Consider the following 17,636-nt stretch of genomic DNA (forward strand, 5'->3'; position numbering starts at 1 on the left):
GCAGAAAATTGATGGTACTTCCTCAGTAAAGTGCCTAGGTGGTTCATTATTCTGCTTCTTTTGAAAAAACTGCATTAACAAAAAAAAAGTAACTCATAAATTGTAATGACTTATTCTCCTAATGTCTGGTATAATGTGACATTTAACTTTTAAAGTGGTTTTACTAGCTCCATTACCTTCTTCATCCTAAGGAATATCTTCTAAGACATATCTTCTAAGACAAACCTATTGTTAATAGCATAGATGAAAAAAGGCTAAGCAGCCACAGATTCCTTAATTAAGCACCGACAGGAAAATTAATTAGCCCTGTTAGAACCAATACCCAAAAATCCAGTAAAATATAAAGTTAGAATTTTCTAATCTTCTAATCTTCAAACTGTGCTGCCAAAGACAGCATCTGAAAGATACCCAAAAGTTTCTGGAAATACAACACCTACAAAAATAGACTCAACACTATTCTGGATGGTTTTAAGATAATTCAATTATTTTACCTAGGTAATTCAAACTTCATGCTTATCTGCTCTTAATTTGCATTCTCCTCCCACAAGATATTTAATGTGGAAAATAAAGATTTTTCTCATTCATGCCAATATCGGCACAAGGTTAACAAACTTTTGTTCAGAGAAATTAACTGTTGCATAACTGAAACCCTCAAAAAGTCCTAAGTGTCTCAAAAAAATTTCTAAAGCATTTTACAATAAAATACAAGTGGAAAAAAGACCTAAAATTTAGTAAGACAGTTTCTATTACACTGTTTTGCTATTTCTCAGGAGATGATATTTAAAACTTTTCTTAGAATTACCTACACTCTTATAAATCACTAGCTATCCAAACTGTGACTGGAAGGGACATGAAGAGAGTTTCTGGGATGCTGATAATGTTCTTATCGGAGTGCAGATCTGATTACACGAGTAAGTTCTATCTGTAAAAATTCTTCAAGCTCTACATTTATGTGTACTTGTCTACATTACACACATATTACACATGTAATACTCTGATAAAACAAAGTAAGCCTCGGCTGTTAGAGCTGTCCTCAAGTCCCCTACCTCATATTAAAACACCTGTTCTACGCACTAAAACATTTCTCTAATAAAAGATCATTCAAAGTTATTTTATAACATTTAACATTTTCCGACATATTCCCAGATAACAAATAACTTCCGTTTGCACCTGGGAGCTCAGAAAGTACATAATGGGGGGGGGGGGGGTGTATTTTCCAGAAGAAATCATTTTAAAAGCTACCTGAATAGAAACAGTAGTGAACTGGTACTGTACTGTCTGGACAAAGATGCAAATCATTTTCAACTTGGTTAATAACTAAATTTAAAAAGGAAAAGAAAGGCTCCTGCTTCAGATCTTAGTAAGATAAGGAAGACAGGAGGTTAGTAAAAGCTAAACGTTAAGGCTAAACATTAAGATTCTCTCGAGGTTGGGCGGGGGGGGGGGGGGGGGGGAGGGTTGAGGTGACCGGGTGACGGGCACTGAGGGGGGCACTTGGCGGGATGAGCACTGGGGTTACGCTATATGTTGCCAAATCGAACTCCAATAAAATATAATAATAATAATAATAATAATAATAATAATAAAAAGATTCTCTCCAGCAGCCTGGGTGGCTCAGCAGTTTAGCGCCGCTTTCAGCCCAGGGCGTGACCCCGGGGTCCCGGGATCGAGTCCCACGTCGGGCTCCCTGCATGGAGCCTGCTTCCCCCTCTGCCTGTGTCTCTGCCTCTCTCTTTGTGTCTCTCATGAGTAAATAAATAATAATTTTTTAAAAAAATTTTAAAGATTCTCTCGAGGAGGAAGAAGTGGAGTACAATCAAAAAGGATCTCGATCCTCAGGTCAATCACAGTCTCACCCTCCACCTGAACAGGCCAGGGGAGGGAGCCAATCAGCCTTTCCGCGTGAGATACCAGAGAGTTCAAAGACCGCCGAGCAGGGAACGTCGCTTCGCACAGCAATCCTCCCGGATGCACCCAGGAGGGCTCACAAGTACCATCCTCTCGCCTTTCGACAGCGAGTACTCGGGGATCCTGCCAAAGCCCATGCGAGCGACTGAGGCCACCCGGACTCCAGCCTGGCGAGTCCAGTCCTCAGCCTCGAGTCACACAAACACGTCCACAGGGCAAACCGACGGTCTCTCGGGGAGCGGGGGCGGGGGGGGGGGGTGAGATGACAAAACTAGAACATCCCCAGAAAGTTGACAGAGGAGGTGGGCTGTGGTGGGGCGCGGGCGGCGGCGACAGCCTCGGGGCAGAGGCGCAGATCTGCGAGCGGGCGCTGGGGCAAGAGGTCAGGCCCGCAGGGTCAGAGGGAGACGGCTTCGGGGGCGCCGGGAGGGAACGAGGCCTGGGGGCAAGAGGCACAGGCTCCCCGCGGGAGCGGCCGAAAGAGACCTCGGCGGGGGCAGAGCGCGGGGTGCAGGGGACGCGGCGGAGCTCGGCGCCGCGGGGAAACGCGCACGCCCCGACCTCTGAGCCTGGCAGCAGCCGCCGCCCGCGCCCCGAGCGCCTGACCCCGCCGGGCACGGGGAGCCGTCCGCCCGGCGCCAGGCGAGGAGGCAGAGCGCGCCGGCCGCGCCCGCGCGGGCCCGGGAGGGGAGCGCGGCCAAGGGCCCTCTTACCCGTGCAGGCCGAGGGCGCGGCGCCTCCGGTGCAGCAGGCAGAGCAGCAGGAGCGCGGCCCCGGCCAGCGTGGAGTTTCGCGCCGTCAAGTACTTGCTGAAGGCCGCCATAGAAGCGCCCGAGCGAGCGAGCCGGGAACGGGGCCGCGGCGGCTACGACTGCCCTCAGCGCAGGAAGCGCGGGGGAGACTGGGAGGACAGGCGCGCGCGGCGGGTGGGCGGGGCCGGCCGCGCAGCCCCGCCCCCCGGCGCGCGCCGCCGCCGCGTCGTCCGCGCGCCGCAGCCCCCCACCGACCGCCGCCGGGCGGGAGCGCGCGCGGGCGCCGCGGAGGCCGTCTGCGCACGCGCGGACCCCCGCAGGGCCGGGCGGCGGCGGGTCTTCCGTCTCCGGGGCTCGCGGCTGCCCCCGCCTCACCCCTACTCTCACCTGCGCGTGCGCCCGGAGCCGGGCTTTCACAAGAACTGGAAGAGCCGGCCTACCTGCCCCGGGGGCCCGGGGGGGCCTGCCGCTCCGCCCCCCCGAGGCCCCCTCCCACCCGGGTAGGGCCGTTACCACCCTCTTAAAGGAGCGCGGGGACAGGGCAGTGAATGGCCCCATCCCGGAGCCCGCACGCGGAGCCGAAGGCGCGCGGACGGTGTGGGCGAAAGCATCCGTCGGGACCGCGGAAGAGGTGCAGGGAGACGCGGGAAGAATGGCCGTGCAAGTCGAAGACCTTTCTCCAAGCCAGGGTTCTTCTAGACTGTGGCTTATAATCTCTAGGGGATGGTGGGATGAGATCGGTAGATGGAGACCACCACTTTGTGTTGAGAGAGAGAGAGAGAAACCGGTTAAGAAGAGAAGAAAATGGAAAAATCTCACAGTGCGTCACGACTAAACGAGTTGTTTCGAGAAGATTTATCTATCTGTGTGTCCAGAGCGGTGATACAGAGTCTATTTCTTTAATGTGGCTCTGATCAAAGTTTGAGAAACATTGTTCTCTTTTGCAAAGGAACATTTACAAGTTAACAGTCGTGCATTGTGTGGATGCTGGCCTTCCTCCCAGAATCAGAAGGGCATTACAGATGACAGCATTCTTCTGGCTGGCCCTGTGCTGCAGAAATCGCTATCCCCAGCACTGAGACTGGCATGTGGACAGGAACTTAGTGAATCCTTATCTTCAGCTGAAGAAACTGGAGGAAAGTATCAGTCAGAACATAAGTACATAAAACCTTGCATAATACATACACTTGTTAAAGTAGCCCACGGAACAGTGGTTTCCTAGGTGTTTTCTCAATATAAACTGGGAGTTGCCTAATACAGATCACAAGGGGTGTGTGTAGAGGTGTTCAACTGTCTAATTTTTGCTAAAGTGAAGCTGTTACTAAATTCTCCATCTACCAGGTGAACCTTTTCATTACCTCATTCAACAGTTAGGCAATTTGGTGTGCACGGAGGATACAGAGATAAACAGATCACAACACCTATTCTCCAAAGGCTGGTAGAGGAGGGAAAATATGAAAAAAATATATATAAATATGCTAAGTGTCGTATTAGAGGTAGGAACAAAGCACTATGACAGCATGAAAAAAGAAAATGCTTAGTTTTGCCTAGAACTTTCTTTTAGAGCTTCACAGAAGATGATTTTGTAGCTAAATCCTAAAGGGCAGAGAAAGAGCTATGCAGGAGGACGAGAGATAATTAATAAGTCATCAATAAATTCCATAGTAATGTAAAAGTGTTGGGAACCATGGAAGAATTTGTATCATCTTGGAGTTCGTAGCAATGAAGGAAGAGTATGCAAGTTTTGAGGAAAGATATATTTAGGAAATAGACTATAGTTCAGAGAAGAAATAACAATGACCCATTGGGCAAGATGTTCTAAAAGGCACCTGCACCCTAAGGTTTATAGCAACAATGTCCACAATAGTCAAACAATGTAAAGAGCCCAGTATGTCCATCAACAGATAAATGGATAAGGACGTGGCGTCTATATACATACACACACACACACACACATAATGGAATATCAATCAGCCATCAAAAAAAATGAAATCTTACCATTTGCAATGAAGTGGATGGAACTAGAGTGTATTATGCCAATCAAAATAAGTCAGAGAAAGACGGTTATCATATGATCTCACTCATGTGGGATTTAAGAAAACAGGATCATAGGGGAAGGGAGGAGGGAAAAATAAAACAAGAGGAAATCAGAGAGGGAGACAAACCATGAGAGAAATCATAGGAAACAAACTGAGGGTTGCTGGAGAGGAGGGAGGTGGGGGGATGGGGTAACTGGGTGGTGGGCATTAAGGAGCACTTGTGGTGTAATGAGCACTGGGTGTTATATGAGAATGTTGAATCACTGACCTCTCTACCTCTTAAACTAACAATACTCTATATGTTAATTAATTGAATTTAAATGAATTTTAAAAATTTTAAAAAGGTACCCATGTTCAAGAAGAATGGGTGATTCTAAAAAAACTGGAATTAGTTAATGTTAGTTCAAATAAGTTCAGCTGTTCATAAAATCCATCAGGTAAAGATCACTACGGGCAAACCTGTAACACAACAAAGTTAAGTTTATAAACTTGCTACAGAAACAATAGCACACAGCAGAGGAATTATGGGCATGTCTCAAAAAAAAAAAAAAGAAAAGGAAGAAATAGGAGTTATCATAGTATTAGAAGAAGGGAGGAGTTTAGGTAGACTCTAAATGAAACACTATTTAATAGCCTTAGAGCAAATCAGATCTATATATAAAGGGGTTAATATCAGATCTGAGTTGAGAAGCATACTCTGGGTTCTATTCCCTTGGAAACATAACTTCAAGATGAATGTAGAATATTATGTCTTGAAAACCCCTTATCTAAACCTCTGCAGTGTAAATTGAGGCTGCTTCTCCAAGTCAAAGTGATCTACCTGTATGGTTTACATCTCCCAGGTATGAAAGATATGTTGTCTCACTAATATGATTTTAAAATGACAGAGTTTCTGACAACTTAAAGTTTTAGAGAACAAAGTTCCTCAGCACTATGTGCTTTGATAATGAACCAAAACAGATTTTCAGGTTCACAGTAATAGTTAATAATTAAGAAAAATGTGATCTTATTGGAAGATGTCCACAAGCTCTGGTTTTTAAATCTCATTTAACAATTAGGCAAGTTGGTACGCACAGGACGGGACAGAGAGAAGAGAGGCACGGTGCTAGCCAGCCTCCAGCATCGTCCCCAGTGATCTTCGCTTTCTGGTATTTGTGCCCTGTGTAATCTCCCTCTTGTCAGGATTGGTCTGCGTGACCAAAAGAGTGTGGTGAAGGTGACAGCATGTGACTTCTGAGACCAGATCATAAAAGGAATTGTGGCTTCCACCTCAGTCTCTTGGATTGCTTGCTCTTGGTGAAGCCAGCTGTCACAAAGCACAAACAGCCCTAGAGAGGAACTGAGGACTACCAGCAAGGGCCAGCACTTGTTGACCAGCTTTGGAAGCAGATTTTCCGTCCCCACAGATAAATGCAGGCTTATGAAAATCCCAAGCCAGAATGCTCTGCCAAGATGCTCCTAAATTCCTGACTCATAAAAACTGTGGGAGACAATAAATGTTTACCATTGTTTTAAGCCACTAACTTTGAGGGTAATTGGGTAAGCAGCTGATGTGATTTGGGCCACCCTCAAAAAATAGATGGGAGAACGGGGCTTTAGGAGAAGACATAACAGGAGCAAAGATACAGACACAAGGAGGTACAAATATGATTAAGTCTGGTGTTGGATAGAGGTTCATGAAGGGGTGTGAAATGAGACAAAAGCTTGAAATGTTTAGTGGAGGTCAGTTTTTGGACGATCTGAAACACCCAGCTAACCAGGCGAGATTTTATTCTGCGTGTAAGAGGCAGGAGTTCAGGTTTGGAGGAAGAGTAGTGACCTCAGCTTTTATTTAAAGAGACCCTGCCAATGGCAATGTGTAGGATGGTTTGAAGGAAGAAACATCAAGCAGAGAGACCAGTCTGGACACTCTTGAAATAATCTAGGTGAAAGATCGTCAACACTTGAGTCAGACAGCACAGAGCAAACAGGTAGGAAAGCATTTTGTAGATTCAGATTGGATGAGGATGATGAGACTGCTATTTAATGGTTAAGGAAAAATTTTAATTCACACTGAGATTTCCTGATTGAGCAGTGGAGAGGATGATATGATATACCTGAAGACAGGGGCACAGAAGTGAAGCTAATTTTATCAGCTTCTTGTCAGGGAAGATAATGAGATGCAAATGAGTAATTCCTCACTAGTTCCTCATCACCAAGGTAAACTCCAAGATCCTTAGCATTGTATACAAAGCTACTTGTGATATCCTCCCTGCCTGCCTCTCTGAATCCCTTTCCTGACATGCCTCCCCTTAAACAGATGTATTCCACCTCCACCCCAGGAGATAAATGTACACTATTCCCCTCTGTGATCTTCCCTAGAATATTCTATTCCTTCTGCCTGAAATCCAATCCCTTCCTGTCCTAACATCACTCCTAACTCAGTTCATCCTTTAAAATGAAACTTTGGGGATGTCTGGGTGGCTCTGCGGTTGTGCATCTGCCTTTGGCTCAAGGCCTGATCCCAGGGTCTGGGGATTGAGTCCCACATCAGGCTCCCATGCCAGGAATCTGCTTCTCCCTCTGCCTATATCTCGGCCTCTCTCTGTTTCACTAATGAATAAATAAAATCTTTTAAAAATAAATAAAATGAAACTTTGATGGTCTCCTACTCCAAACTGTCTTTTCTGACCACGTTCCCCAACCCCCTACTTCCTGCCAAGTTAATCACTTCCTTCTTTGTGCTGCTTCTGTCTCAAATATAATTCTATTAATGGATAGTAGGGTGTTTCTTAATAGAAACTGGTATTCACTGACAAGGTAAACACCTCAAGTTACCAAGAAAAATTCATCTTTTTCATCTTTGCTTAAAAAAGAATCACTTGTTGGTAGATTGCATTGTTGGTAGGAATACAAATTGGAGAAGGCACTGTGGAAAACAATGTGGAGTTACCTCAAAAAATTAAACATAGAACTACCCTATGATCCAGTAGTTGCACTTCTATTTACCCAGAAAACCCCACCAAAAACATTAATTTGAAAGGATACACGCACCCCTATGTTTATTTCAGCATTCTTTACAATAGCCAGACTATGGAAGCTGCCTGTGTCCATCAGTAGGTTAATGGATAAAGTAGATGTGGTATATATACATAAGAGAATATTCTCAGCTACAAAAAAAAATGAGATCTTGCCATTTGCAACAACACTGATACAGCTAGAGAGTATAATGTTAAGCAAAATAAGTCAGAACAAAAACAAATACTATATGATCTCACTCATATGAGGAATTTAAGAAACAAAACAAATGAGCAAAGGAAATAAAGGTGGTAGAGTGGCCAAGACATGGACTCTCAAGGGTTCTCTATGCCTGGATATTGGTTCCCAAAGAACGTGGGTAGTTTCTAGATAATAGAGTTGGGATGGCTGACCTGGCTTAGCCATATACTGTGCTGGAAACAGCTCTCCCCATGGCCATGAGGTACTATTGTTGAACTAGTTTATCAGCCCAGAATTCCAACCCCTCCTGAAGAGTTTCTCTTTAAGACAGTGAGCTAGTGAGATGGTACTATCTCAGTGTATCAGAAAGGTTCTAATAATGTTGAAACCCAACAGGGAAGAGGTTGAGATTTCAATGGGTACTAACTCTCCTAATTTTATCAGTAAGAGGGGCTTCTCAAGTGATTCTTTAAAAAAAAAATCACTATTTTTTTTTCACCATGACAAATGTACTCCTTAGAGAATGAGTAAACAGATTGTAGCATAGCCACCTGATGGGACACTATTCAGCAGTAAAAAGGAAGAACTGCTGATAAGTACAGCAACATGGATGAATCTCAGAAACATTGAAAGAACATTCACACATGCACAAAACATACTGCTTGATTCGATGAATATGAAGTGCAAAAAAGGCAAAATAAATTTATGGTAGATGTCAGAAGTCAATGGGGTAAAATTGACTGGAAGATAGCATGGGGGACCTTTCTGCATGATGCAAATGTTCCATATTTTGTTTGGGGTCATGGTTTCATGGACATTTACAAATGTCTTAACTCATCAAACTGAATATTTAAGGTCTATGCATTTTTGTTACATAAATTGGAACTCTAGCTAAATGAATGAATACATAAACAAACAACCTAATTATTTTTTAAGTGTAATACCTTAAAGTAAATTCAAGTTGAAAGAGAAGTTGCATCCATTTAAACATCACCGGATTTGTTCCAGGGTTAAGACTGTTATGTTCTGAGAAAGACCTGGAGTATCTAAAGATATGAAAGGGAAATAATTTACCTTAAGATGACCTATTTGAAAATGTGCAAGGGAAACAATTTATCTTAACCTTCCTTCAAATAATCTTTATAATATTTAAGAATGCTCTGTGGGATGTTTAATTAATTTCAAACACAACTTACCAGTTTGTAGTCCATAAAAATATGTATATTTCTACACTTGGCAGGGTTTCTGGATTCTGCCGCCTACGGTTTTTGTTTCATACATGTAAGGAGTATGGAAGGATTATAAAGGAGTTCACTTTATTCAAGCAATAAAAGGGCTAGTCCAGAGAAATGGAAATAACGTAAGTTTAAATATATGTGCCATATTTCAAGTCTGCCTACTGTAATCAGAGTATAATTTTAGAGTTGCTGCTAGAACAGTATCTCTGCTCCAGATGCTGATGGAGACTTCAGCCAGGCAGTTCTAGGGTGACATCCTGTGCCTGTCAGGTGGCTGCTGTACGTCTTTGGTCAGGCCTTTTCTGCTCCTTTGCTCCTTGATCCCTTTTGCTGCAGAATGCCACACTGGTCCATGGTCTATGTGTGCGTTGGGGGCGGCGGGGGGCGGCGGGGGGCGGGGGGGGAGGCGTGGAGAGCAGGGGGCACTTCTTGTTTTCATAACTATACATATTCCAGAGTTTCTCATTCTCTTCAGTTCCTCAAAATCCAATTTCAAGGGCATAGATTTTATCAAAGATTCTTCTATTGTTCTAGAATTTGTACTTCTAATTGCCACTGCTCAAAACTTTGCAAACAGGGACTTCCATAAGAAAATCTTTACCGATGCCTTCTGTCTGTGAGCTTCTCTACGAATCTCTATTAAATTTCTGCTGTGGCCAGATTGGAAAGGTTTTTTTTATAGTCCTCCATGGGATAACTTTGATAATAAAAATCCTCTGGTTTAAGACTTTCCCCCAATACACAAGTGCCTCTTTATCTACAGCAGCAGCAGCAGAGGTCAAAGCTGCTTACTTACTACCTCATGGGTGTTTTACAAGTTATCCAGTTCACACTCACCCATATTTGGGTGGCAGGTTGACCTGAGCACATGCCTTTGAAAAAAACACCAGGATGTGGAAAAAACTATGGCATGGGAGTCTTGAGTCTGAGCTCCACCTCATGTTTTGTCATAAGTAGCTGCATGACCTTAACTTCCAATTCTCTACTTTCTTATATGTGAAATAAAGGGTTTCATATTGGTTACTTCTGAGAATGGGGCTTGGAACAACTACTGGCCACCGGCAGAGACTTCCACATTTAAAGGTCCAGGATTGTGCTACACAAAGACATACTGATAGAGATAAAAAAGAACCACAGAAGTAGACAAGCTCTTACAGCTTCACATATGCTACCTACTGAGGGAGAATTCTTTTCCATATTATGCCTTTCTCTACCAGTAAACAAAAATGTATATACATTACTTTCATAAATTTTTGAAATACCAAAAATTATAAAATAGAAAACTTTAGGACAAGTTGATTCTTAATATCCTTCATTGCTTAAAAATGTTTATTATTGAAAATGTTATCATAAGGTATTAGGGAAAGGGGAAGGAGTTCAATACAAGGGGCTGTACAAGGGAATTTTATGGTGACAGAACTGTTCTATATGGTACTGTGGTGATGAACACATGACTCTCTGGTTTGGTAAAACCCACTGAACTATACACCACAAAGAGTAACCTTTACTGCATGCAATTTGAAAAATAAATCAGGATGCTGGGGGATCCCAAGATGGAATGAAGACCAACTATGACAAATAAATCTAAGTGTATGAGAAAGTATGACATTACTATGGGGTAGTGGAAGGAATAGTTAACCTAAGTAATTTTTATTGGGAACTGTAAAATTGAAGACAAAAAGAACTGACGAAAACACCATAGTCTACTTGGTAACTATGTTTCACATGAGAGGACAGGTTAGCAATTCTGATACTGCTTTACAAAGGATACCACCATTGAACAAATGGGTAAATAAATTACAAATAATGGAAGTCTTGTTTATTGCTGTCAGACAAAGTAAATGACAAATAAGCAAAGATGTTGGGTACCTGGGTGGCTCAGTCGGTAAAGCATCTGCCTTTGGTTCAGGTCATGATCCCAGAGTCCTGGGATCAAGCCCCGCATCAGGAAGCCTGCTTCTCCTTCTGCCCCTGCCCCCCCCCCCCACTATGCTTGCTCTGTCTCTCTAGTGCTCTCTCTCTCTCACTCTCTCAAAAAAATAAAATCTTTAAAAACAAAACAAAACAACAAATAGCAAAGATGGGAAGGCTAGAATGAACCCTGTGGAGTTGGAAGAGTCAAAGATATCAGTATGAACCCACGTAAATAGATAGATGGTACAGAAATATAAAGAGCTTTCACTGGCCAAACTTGGAACAATTTGGAAAACAAAAGTACTAACAGTAGTATTCAATTACAATCCAAGAATGAAATAAGTATCCATTAGTCCATACTGATATAAATAAATGATTGAATAAATAAATGTAGAAGGAATAAGGGCAAGAAAAAATTATCATTTGGACACCACAGTAATAATTATTGTGGGCACCGATTGTGGGATGAAACTTTAAGGAGGAACAGAGTACTTGCATAGCCTCCAAGTATCTTCCCCTCAAACACTTAATAAATGTTTTGGGGGTTTTAACACATGTTCAGAAATGTTTTGAAAAATCATCTATTTTCCCAGCTCTCAAGTGTTAACTGGATTTAGTAAGTGACTTCTAATGGATAGAATATGGAAAAGGAAAAAAAAAAAGAAACAGTGATATTATAGAGGAGAAATCTAGCAGACAGATATCCCTTTAACCAAGTGATCAAAGTTTACAGCACCAGTAGCAAGTTGATTAGTACAGGTTGACATCATGTTATCCTTGATATGATACAAATGAGAAAGGCATTTCATTTCTATGACATTCGAAAACACTCGCAACCTCAGTCTGGTCATTAGAAAACATCCCAAATTGAGGGACATTCTACAAAATATCTGGCTTGTACTCCTCAAAAGTGTCACATTCATGAAAGACAAGGAAAGATTGAGAAACTGTCACAGTTTGGAGGAGACAAGAGATATGGTGACAAAATGCAGTGTGGTACTCTACAGAGCAGAAAAAAAAGTATAAGTGGAAAACTTGAAATTCCCATGAAGTCTAAAGTTTCGTGAATAGTGCTGTACCAATGTTAATTTCTTAGGTCTGTTAAAGGCACCTACTTACATGTGGTGTGATAACATTAGGGGAGCTGCATGAAAGCTCTCAAGGTGTATTGCTTTATTACACTTCATAGAGACTGTGTATTTTACAAATTAAAGGCTTGTGGCAACCCCGTGTTGAGCAAATCCACTGGCCCCATTTTTCTTTTTAAGATTTTATTTATTTATTCATGAGAGACACAGGGAGAGAGAGGCAGAGACACAGGCAGAGGGAGAAGCAGGCCAGACGCAGGTAGTCGGACACAGGACTCGATCCCAAGTATCCAGAATCAGGCCCCAGGTCAAAGGCAGTGCTGAGCCACTGAGCCACCCAGGCTACCCTGGCCCCATTTTTCAAATAGCATTTGTTCACTCTGTGTCTCTGTGTCACATTTTGGTGATTCTTACAATATTTCAAATTTTTCATTATAATTCTATTTGTTACAGTGATCGGTGATCTTTGATGTTACTATTGCACTTGTTTGGGGGCACCACAAACTGAGCCCAAATAAGATCGCCAACTTAATTGATAAATGTTGCTTGTGTTCTGAGTGCTCTAACAATGGGCCAGTCTTGCATCTCACTCCCCCCCTCAGAGCTCCCTGTTCCCTGAGGCACAAGGATTTTGAAATTAAGCCCGTTAATAACCCTACAATGGCCTCCAAGTGTTCAAGTGAAGGGAAGAGTCGCACATCTCTCACTTTAAGTCAAAAGCTAGAAACGCCTAAACTTAGTGAGGAAGGCATGTCAAAAGCTGAAATAGCCCAGTTAGCCAACTTGTGAAATGAATGCAAAGGAAAAGTTCTTGAAGGAAACTGAAAATGCTATTCCAGTGAACACATGAAGGATAAGAAAACAAAAAAACAGCCTTATTACTGATATGGAGAAAGTTTCAGAAGTCTAGATCGAAGATCAAACCAGCCACAATATTCCCTTAATCCAAAACCTAATCCAGAGAAGGACCCTAACTCTCTTCAATTCTGTGAAGCCTGAGAGAGGTGAGGAAGCTGCAGAAGAAAAGTTTGAAGCTAACAGAGGTTGGTTCATGAGGTTTAAGGAAAGAAGCCATCTCCATAAAATTAAAGTGCAAGGTGAAGCAGCAAGTGCTGGTGTAGAAGCTGCAATAAGTGATCCAGAAGATCTAGCTAAGATAATTCACATATGGATTTTCAACATATGTGAAACTATTAGAAGATTTCATGCAGGACTTTCATCACTAGAGTGGAGATGCCACAGCCTGGTTTCAAAGGACAGGCTGACTCTCTGGTTTGGGGCTAATGCAGCTGGTGACTTTAAGTTAAGCCACTGCTCACTTATTCTGAAAACCCTGGGCCTTAAGTATTATGCTAAATTCACTCTGTGCTCTGTAAATAGAACAACAAAGCCTGAATGACAGCACATCTGTTTACAATATGGTTTACCAAATATTTTAAGCCCATTGTTGAAAACTACTGCTCAGAAAAAAATATTCCTTTCAAAATATTGCTGCTCATTGACAAACCCAAGAGATCTGATGGAGATGTACAACAAGATTAATGTCATTAATGTCTGCTAATACAACATTCATTCTATAGCCCATGGATCAAGGAGTAATTTTCACTTTCAAGTCTTACTATGTAAGAAATACATTTTATAAGATTATAGTTGCCATAGACAGTGATTCTTCGAAGGAACCTGGGCAAGATCCATTGAAAACCTTCTAGAAAGGATTCACCATTCTACACACCATTAAGAACATTCATGACTCTTAGGAAGAGGTCAAAATATCAACATGAATGGAATTTGGAACAAGTTGGTTGCAGCCCTCATGGATGACCAGGAGGGGTTCAGGACTTCAGTGGGGGGCAGTAATTGCAGATGTGGTGGAAACAGTGTGAGAACTAGAAGTGGAATCTGAACATGTGACTGGCTGCAAACTCATGATAAACTTTCATGGATGAGGAGTTGCTGCTTATGGATGAGCAAAGACAGTGGTTTCCTGAGATGGAATCTGCTCCTGGTGAAGATGCTGTGAAGACTGTTTAACTGACAACAAAGATTTCGAATATTACGTACACTTAGTTGATAAAGCAGCAGCTGGTTTGACAGGACTGACTCCAATTTTGAAAGAAGTTCTACTTTGGGTAAAGTGTTATCAAAGAGCACCACGTGCTACAGAGACATTGTGAAAGGAAGAGTCAATTGGTGCAGTAAACTTCATTGCTGTCTTATTTTAAGAAATTGCCACAGCTGCCTCAGTCTTCAGCAACCACTCTCAACAGCCAACAGCCATCAACATCGAGGCAAGACTCTCCACCAGCAAAAGATTACAACTCACTGGTAGCTCAGATGACTGGTTGGCATTTTTTAGCAATAAAGTATTTTTTAATTAAGGTATGTACATTCTCTTTTTTAAACGTAATGCTATTGCACACTTAATAGACTGCAGTATAGCGTAAACACAACTTTTATATGCACTAGGAAACCAAAACATTCATTTGACTTGCTTTACTGTGATATTTGCTTTATTGTGGTAGGTCTAGAACAAAACCTGCAGTATCTCCGAGACAGGTCTATAAAAGAATTCTCTGTACTATCTTTGAAACTTATCTCTGTGCTATCTTTGCATTTTATCTGTGTACTATCTTTGAAACATCTGTAAATCTAAATTGCTTCTCCAGAAAAAGTTGAGAAAAATGTTAGGATAAGATGCATTCAGTGTTGCAATTAAAAATATGTGTGCTTACTCAGGAACTCTATTGTTGTTGCATCCAGAGATCAAGAAAGAGACTAGCATATAAAAAAAAGAGAGAGAGAGAGAGAGAGAGAGAGACTAGCCTAAATAAATCCTAAAATAAAGAATTATAGATGATTACACTCTTTTTTTCTTGAAATATCAGCCAAGAACATCTTGACCCTATCAACAAAGCCTGGGCACATACCTTGTGCATCATGTAGACTAGAACTCATTATTTTGTCATTAGTTTGCTCTTCATATTTCTAAAAGAACCTGAAGAGATCATCTAGTCCCAGGCTGAGGAACCGTTTCATTACCATCCAGGCCCATAGATCCATGGAAAACATTAGCATTAGTACAAAGCGACTTAATGCCATTTCAGTTGTTAGAGTGTTTTTTCCCCAGATATAGAAATGCGTAACATATTTGTGTGACTTTCAAATTAAGAAGACTTTACATAAAATTGTTCCATAAACATGGGAAAAAAAACACAAAATCTGTATCCATATTAGGAACAGCTTAAGTATTTAGAAGGAATGGAGAGAAGGAGGAGGAAGCACTGACTTCATGGCTAAACCTGTCATGATGTCCTAGACAGTGAGCCTGGCTGAGGTGTTTATGGGAAGCAGCCCTGCAAGAGAAGCATCTGAGAATAACTATAGTGTCCTCGTGGGGGATGAGTGTCAGTGTTTGGGACTGAGATTTTGCTGTCAGGTCCAAGTGGTGAAAAAGGAAAAACCGCGTAACAACTAGAATTTCTGTTGCCACCCTAGCCCTGTGAGGGAGGGACTGTGATTAGCCTCTGTTTATAACCGGGGAAATTGAAGTTTAGGGACAGTAAGGAACTTGCCCCAGGTCTCACAGCTGGTGACTGGGGAAGCCAACACTGGGACCTAGGTTTATAAGACTTCAGGGTTCTTAGCCACCACACAAAATGAATCAACTCTGAAGAGACACAGGAACCATGAAGAGAAAGGAAAGATTGGCAGGAATAAACCATGAGAAAGTTCAGCATTGGCCTCAAGTACCTGAGATTCACTGTTAATGGTTGCTGGTGGTGTTTCCAGGTTTACAGACCCAACATTGGAGCAAACAAGGAAATAGCAGTAGAGACAGAGATATAAGTGTTCCCTCCTCTCTCTCTCACTCTCTCTCTCTCTCTGTCTCTCTCTCTCTCTCTCACACACACACACACACACACACACACAAATATTAGACTCACAGAGGAAATGAAATTGGAGCCACTGCATGTTACCATTCACAGCCATGTCTCTTCCGCACGATTCCAGGGCCGGGCTTCTGTCTGGCTCGGCCCGCTGCAGGCCTGGAGCTCGGCAGAGTCAAGGCTGACAGGCTAGCGATCGGGAGCCCTTTCACCATGACAGCCTGGGGTATGGAAGTGATCCGCTGCTCTCACACCTGCCCACTAATGATGCCAAGATACATTCATCTCCCCGAGAGGGCTTTCCCGGCTCTCCCGATCAGGTTGGGCCTGGTGCACGCTTGGATATGACCACAGGGTTCTCCATGGCATGTTTTACTCTATGAATAAAAGAACTATTTGAATGAATGTATCTGACTTCTGCCTTCCTCATTTCTACCCAAGCTCCATAAAGACAGGGATTTTTTTTTTTTTTTTTTTTGGGGGGGATTTTTTTTTAAACATCATATCTCTGGTTTGCAAAACGATAATAGAGCCACAATAATGCTCAATATTTACGGATTGACAGTGTGCTGCATGAGGATTGGGCTGCTTCCTGTCTATCTCCTCACCGTTGGAAGACGCTTGTCTCCTCCACCTTCTGTACTGTACCAGATAGAACAGGCTGGAGTTCTAACCACCACCTCACCTACCTTTTACTAAGTCCCTTCTCCGGGTCTGGATGCTACATTCCTCTAAAGACAGGCTATAGCATGCTGACCAAGACCGAGGTCTCTATAATCGAATCCTGGTGGTGAAGACAACTCAGCTCAGCAGCTCCTGGTTTGTCATTCTCTCCTTGCTACCCTGGTATCCAATTCTTTGTCGGCTCCATTTTCAACTGTGAACCATCTTCCTCCAGGGAGCTCCAGTTTGCCCCATGAAGTACACAAGTTATGAGTCACATAGATGCTAAGGAGCCGGAGAAGCATACTGCGCTGGATATTGTCCAGATTAGACAGTATCAGCAGTTTTATCCTAATTGTTTCTTTTTCTTTTTTAGAAACGATCTACAGTTTTATGTGAAGAGCACTGGTGGTGGGTGGCTAAGGTCTTAGGTTTCAGGTGAGAATATAACTGAATTGGTAATACCTGGGGAGGCTATACTGGCTGATGGGACTGCGGGTGTGTAAACTGCTTGTGGGAAATGAATTTTTCACCTAGAAAAAAAAAAAGAATCATAGTGGACACTGATGGGGAAAAAGGACAGAGGGTTGACAGAGGACAGGGTTTTTTTTATTTTTACTCTTTTATTTTACTCTTTCAGATCCATTCACCATCTTTTCACACTCTGCTCTGTGCCCCCAAGATCCTGACTTTTATCAACAGCATTAACCAGGTTTCCAGCTGGGTTTGGCCAATGGGAAGGACTGGCAGGAGACTGGAAACTGGGAGGTCAGAGAAAGACTGCTGCGTTGATTCTCTTGATGGCCTCTGCAGTGACATGTTATGCTTTCCTACACCAAAGGCCACAGCTCCCGCTGGCTCTCTCCTACTACTGCGCACTCACTGGTTTCAGCCATCCCTCTCTCTTGTCCTCCCCAGTTTAGACAGCAGGCTTCCTGCAGCTGCTAGC

The 17,636-nt window shown here is 42.7% G+C and overlaps 1 protein-coding gene across 2 annotated transcripts in view; it reads right to left on the reverse strand.

The window, feature by feature from the left end:
- Positions 1 to 2,867, reverse strand: part of ABCD3 (ATP binding cassette subfamily D member 3) — an 80,067-nt gene extending 77,200 nt beyond the window's left edge. The window contains exon 1 of one of the 2 annotated variants that reach the window (XR_012000765.1): positions 2,622 to 2,824. Coding sequence is in view for 1 of the 2 variants with exons in the window: in XM_072754570.1 (XP_072610671.1) it covers positions 2,622 to 2,731 (110 nt within the window). In the remaining variant the exon portion in view is untranslated. Of the gene's footprint in view, positions 1 to 2,621 lie in introns of both variants that reach the window. The other variant, XM_072754570.1, reaches the window with a different exon arrangement.
- Positions 2,868 to 17,636: the final 14,769 nt, after the last annotated feature.

This window comes from Vulpes vulpes, chromosome 3, assembly GCF_048418805.1.
Source record: "Vulpes vulpes isolate BD-2025 chromosome 3, VulVul3, whole genome shotgun sequence".
In the NCBI taxonomy this organism is placed as follows: domain Eukaryota; kingdom Metazoa; phylum Chordata; class Mammalia; order Carnivora; family Canidae; genus Vulpes; species Vulpes vulpes.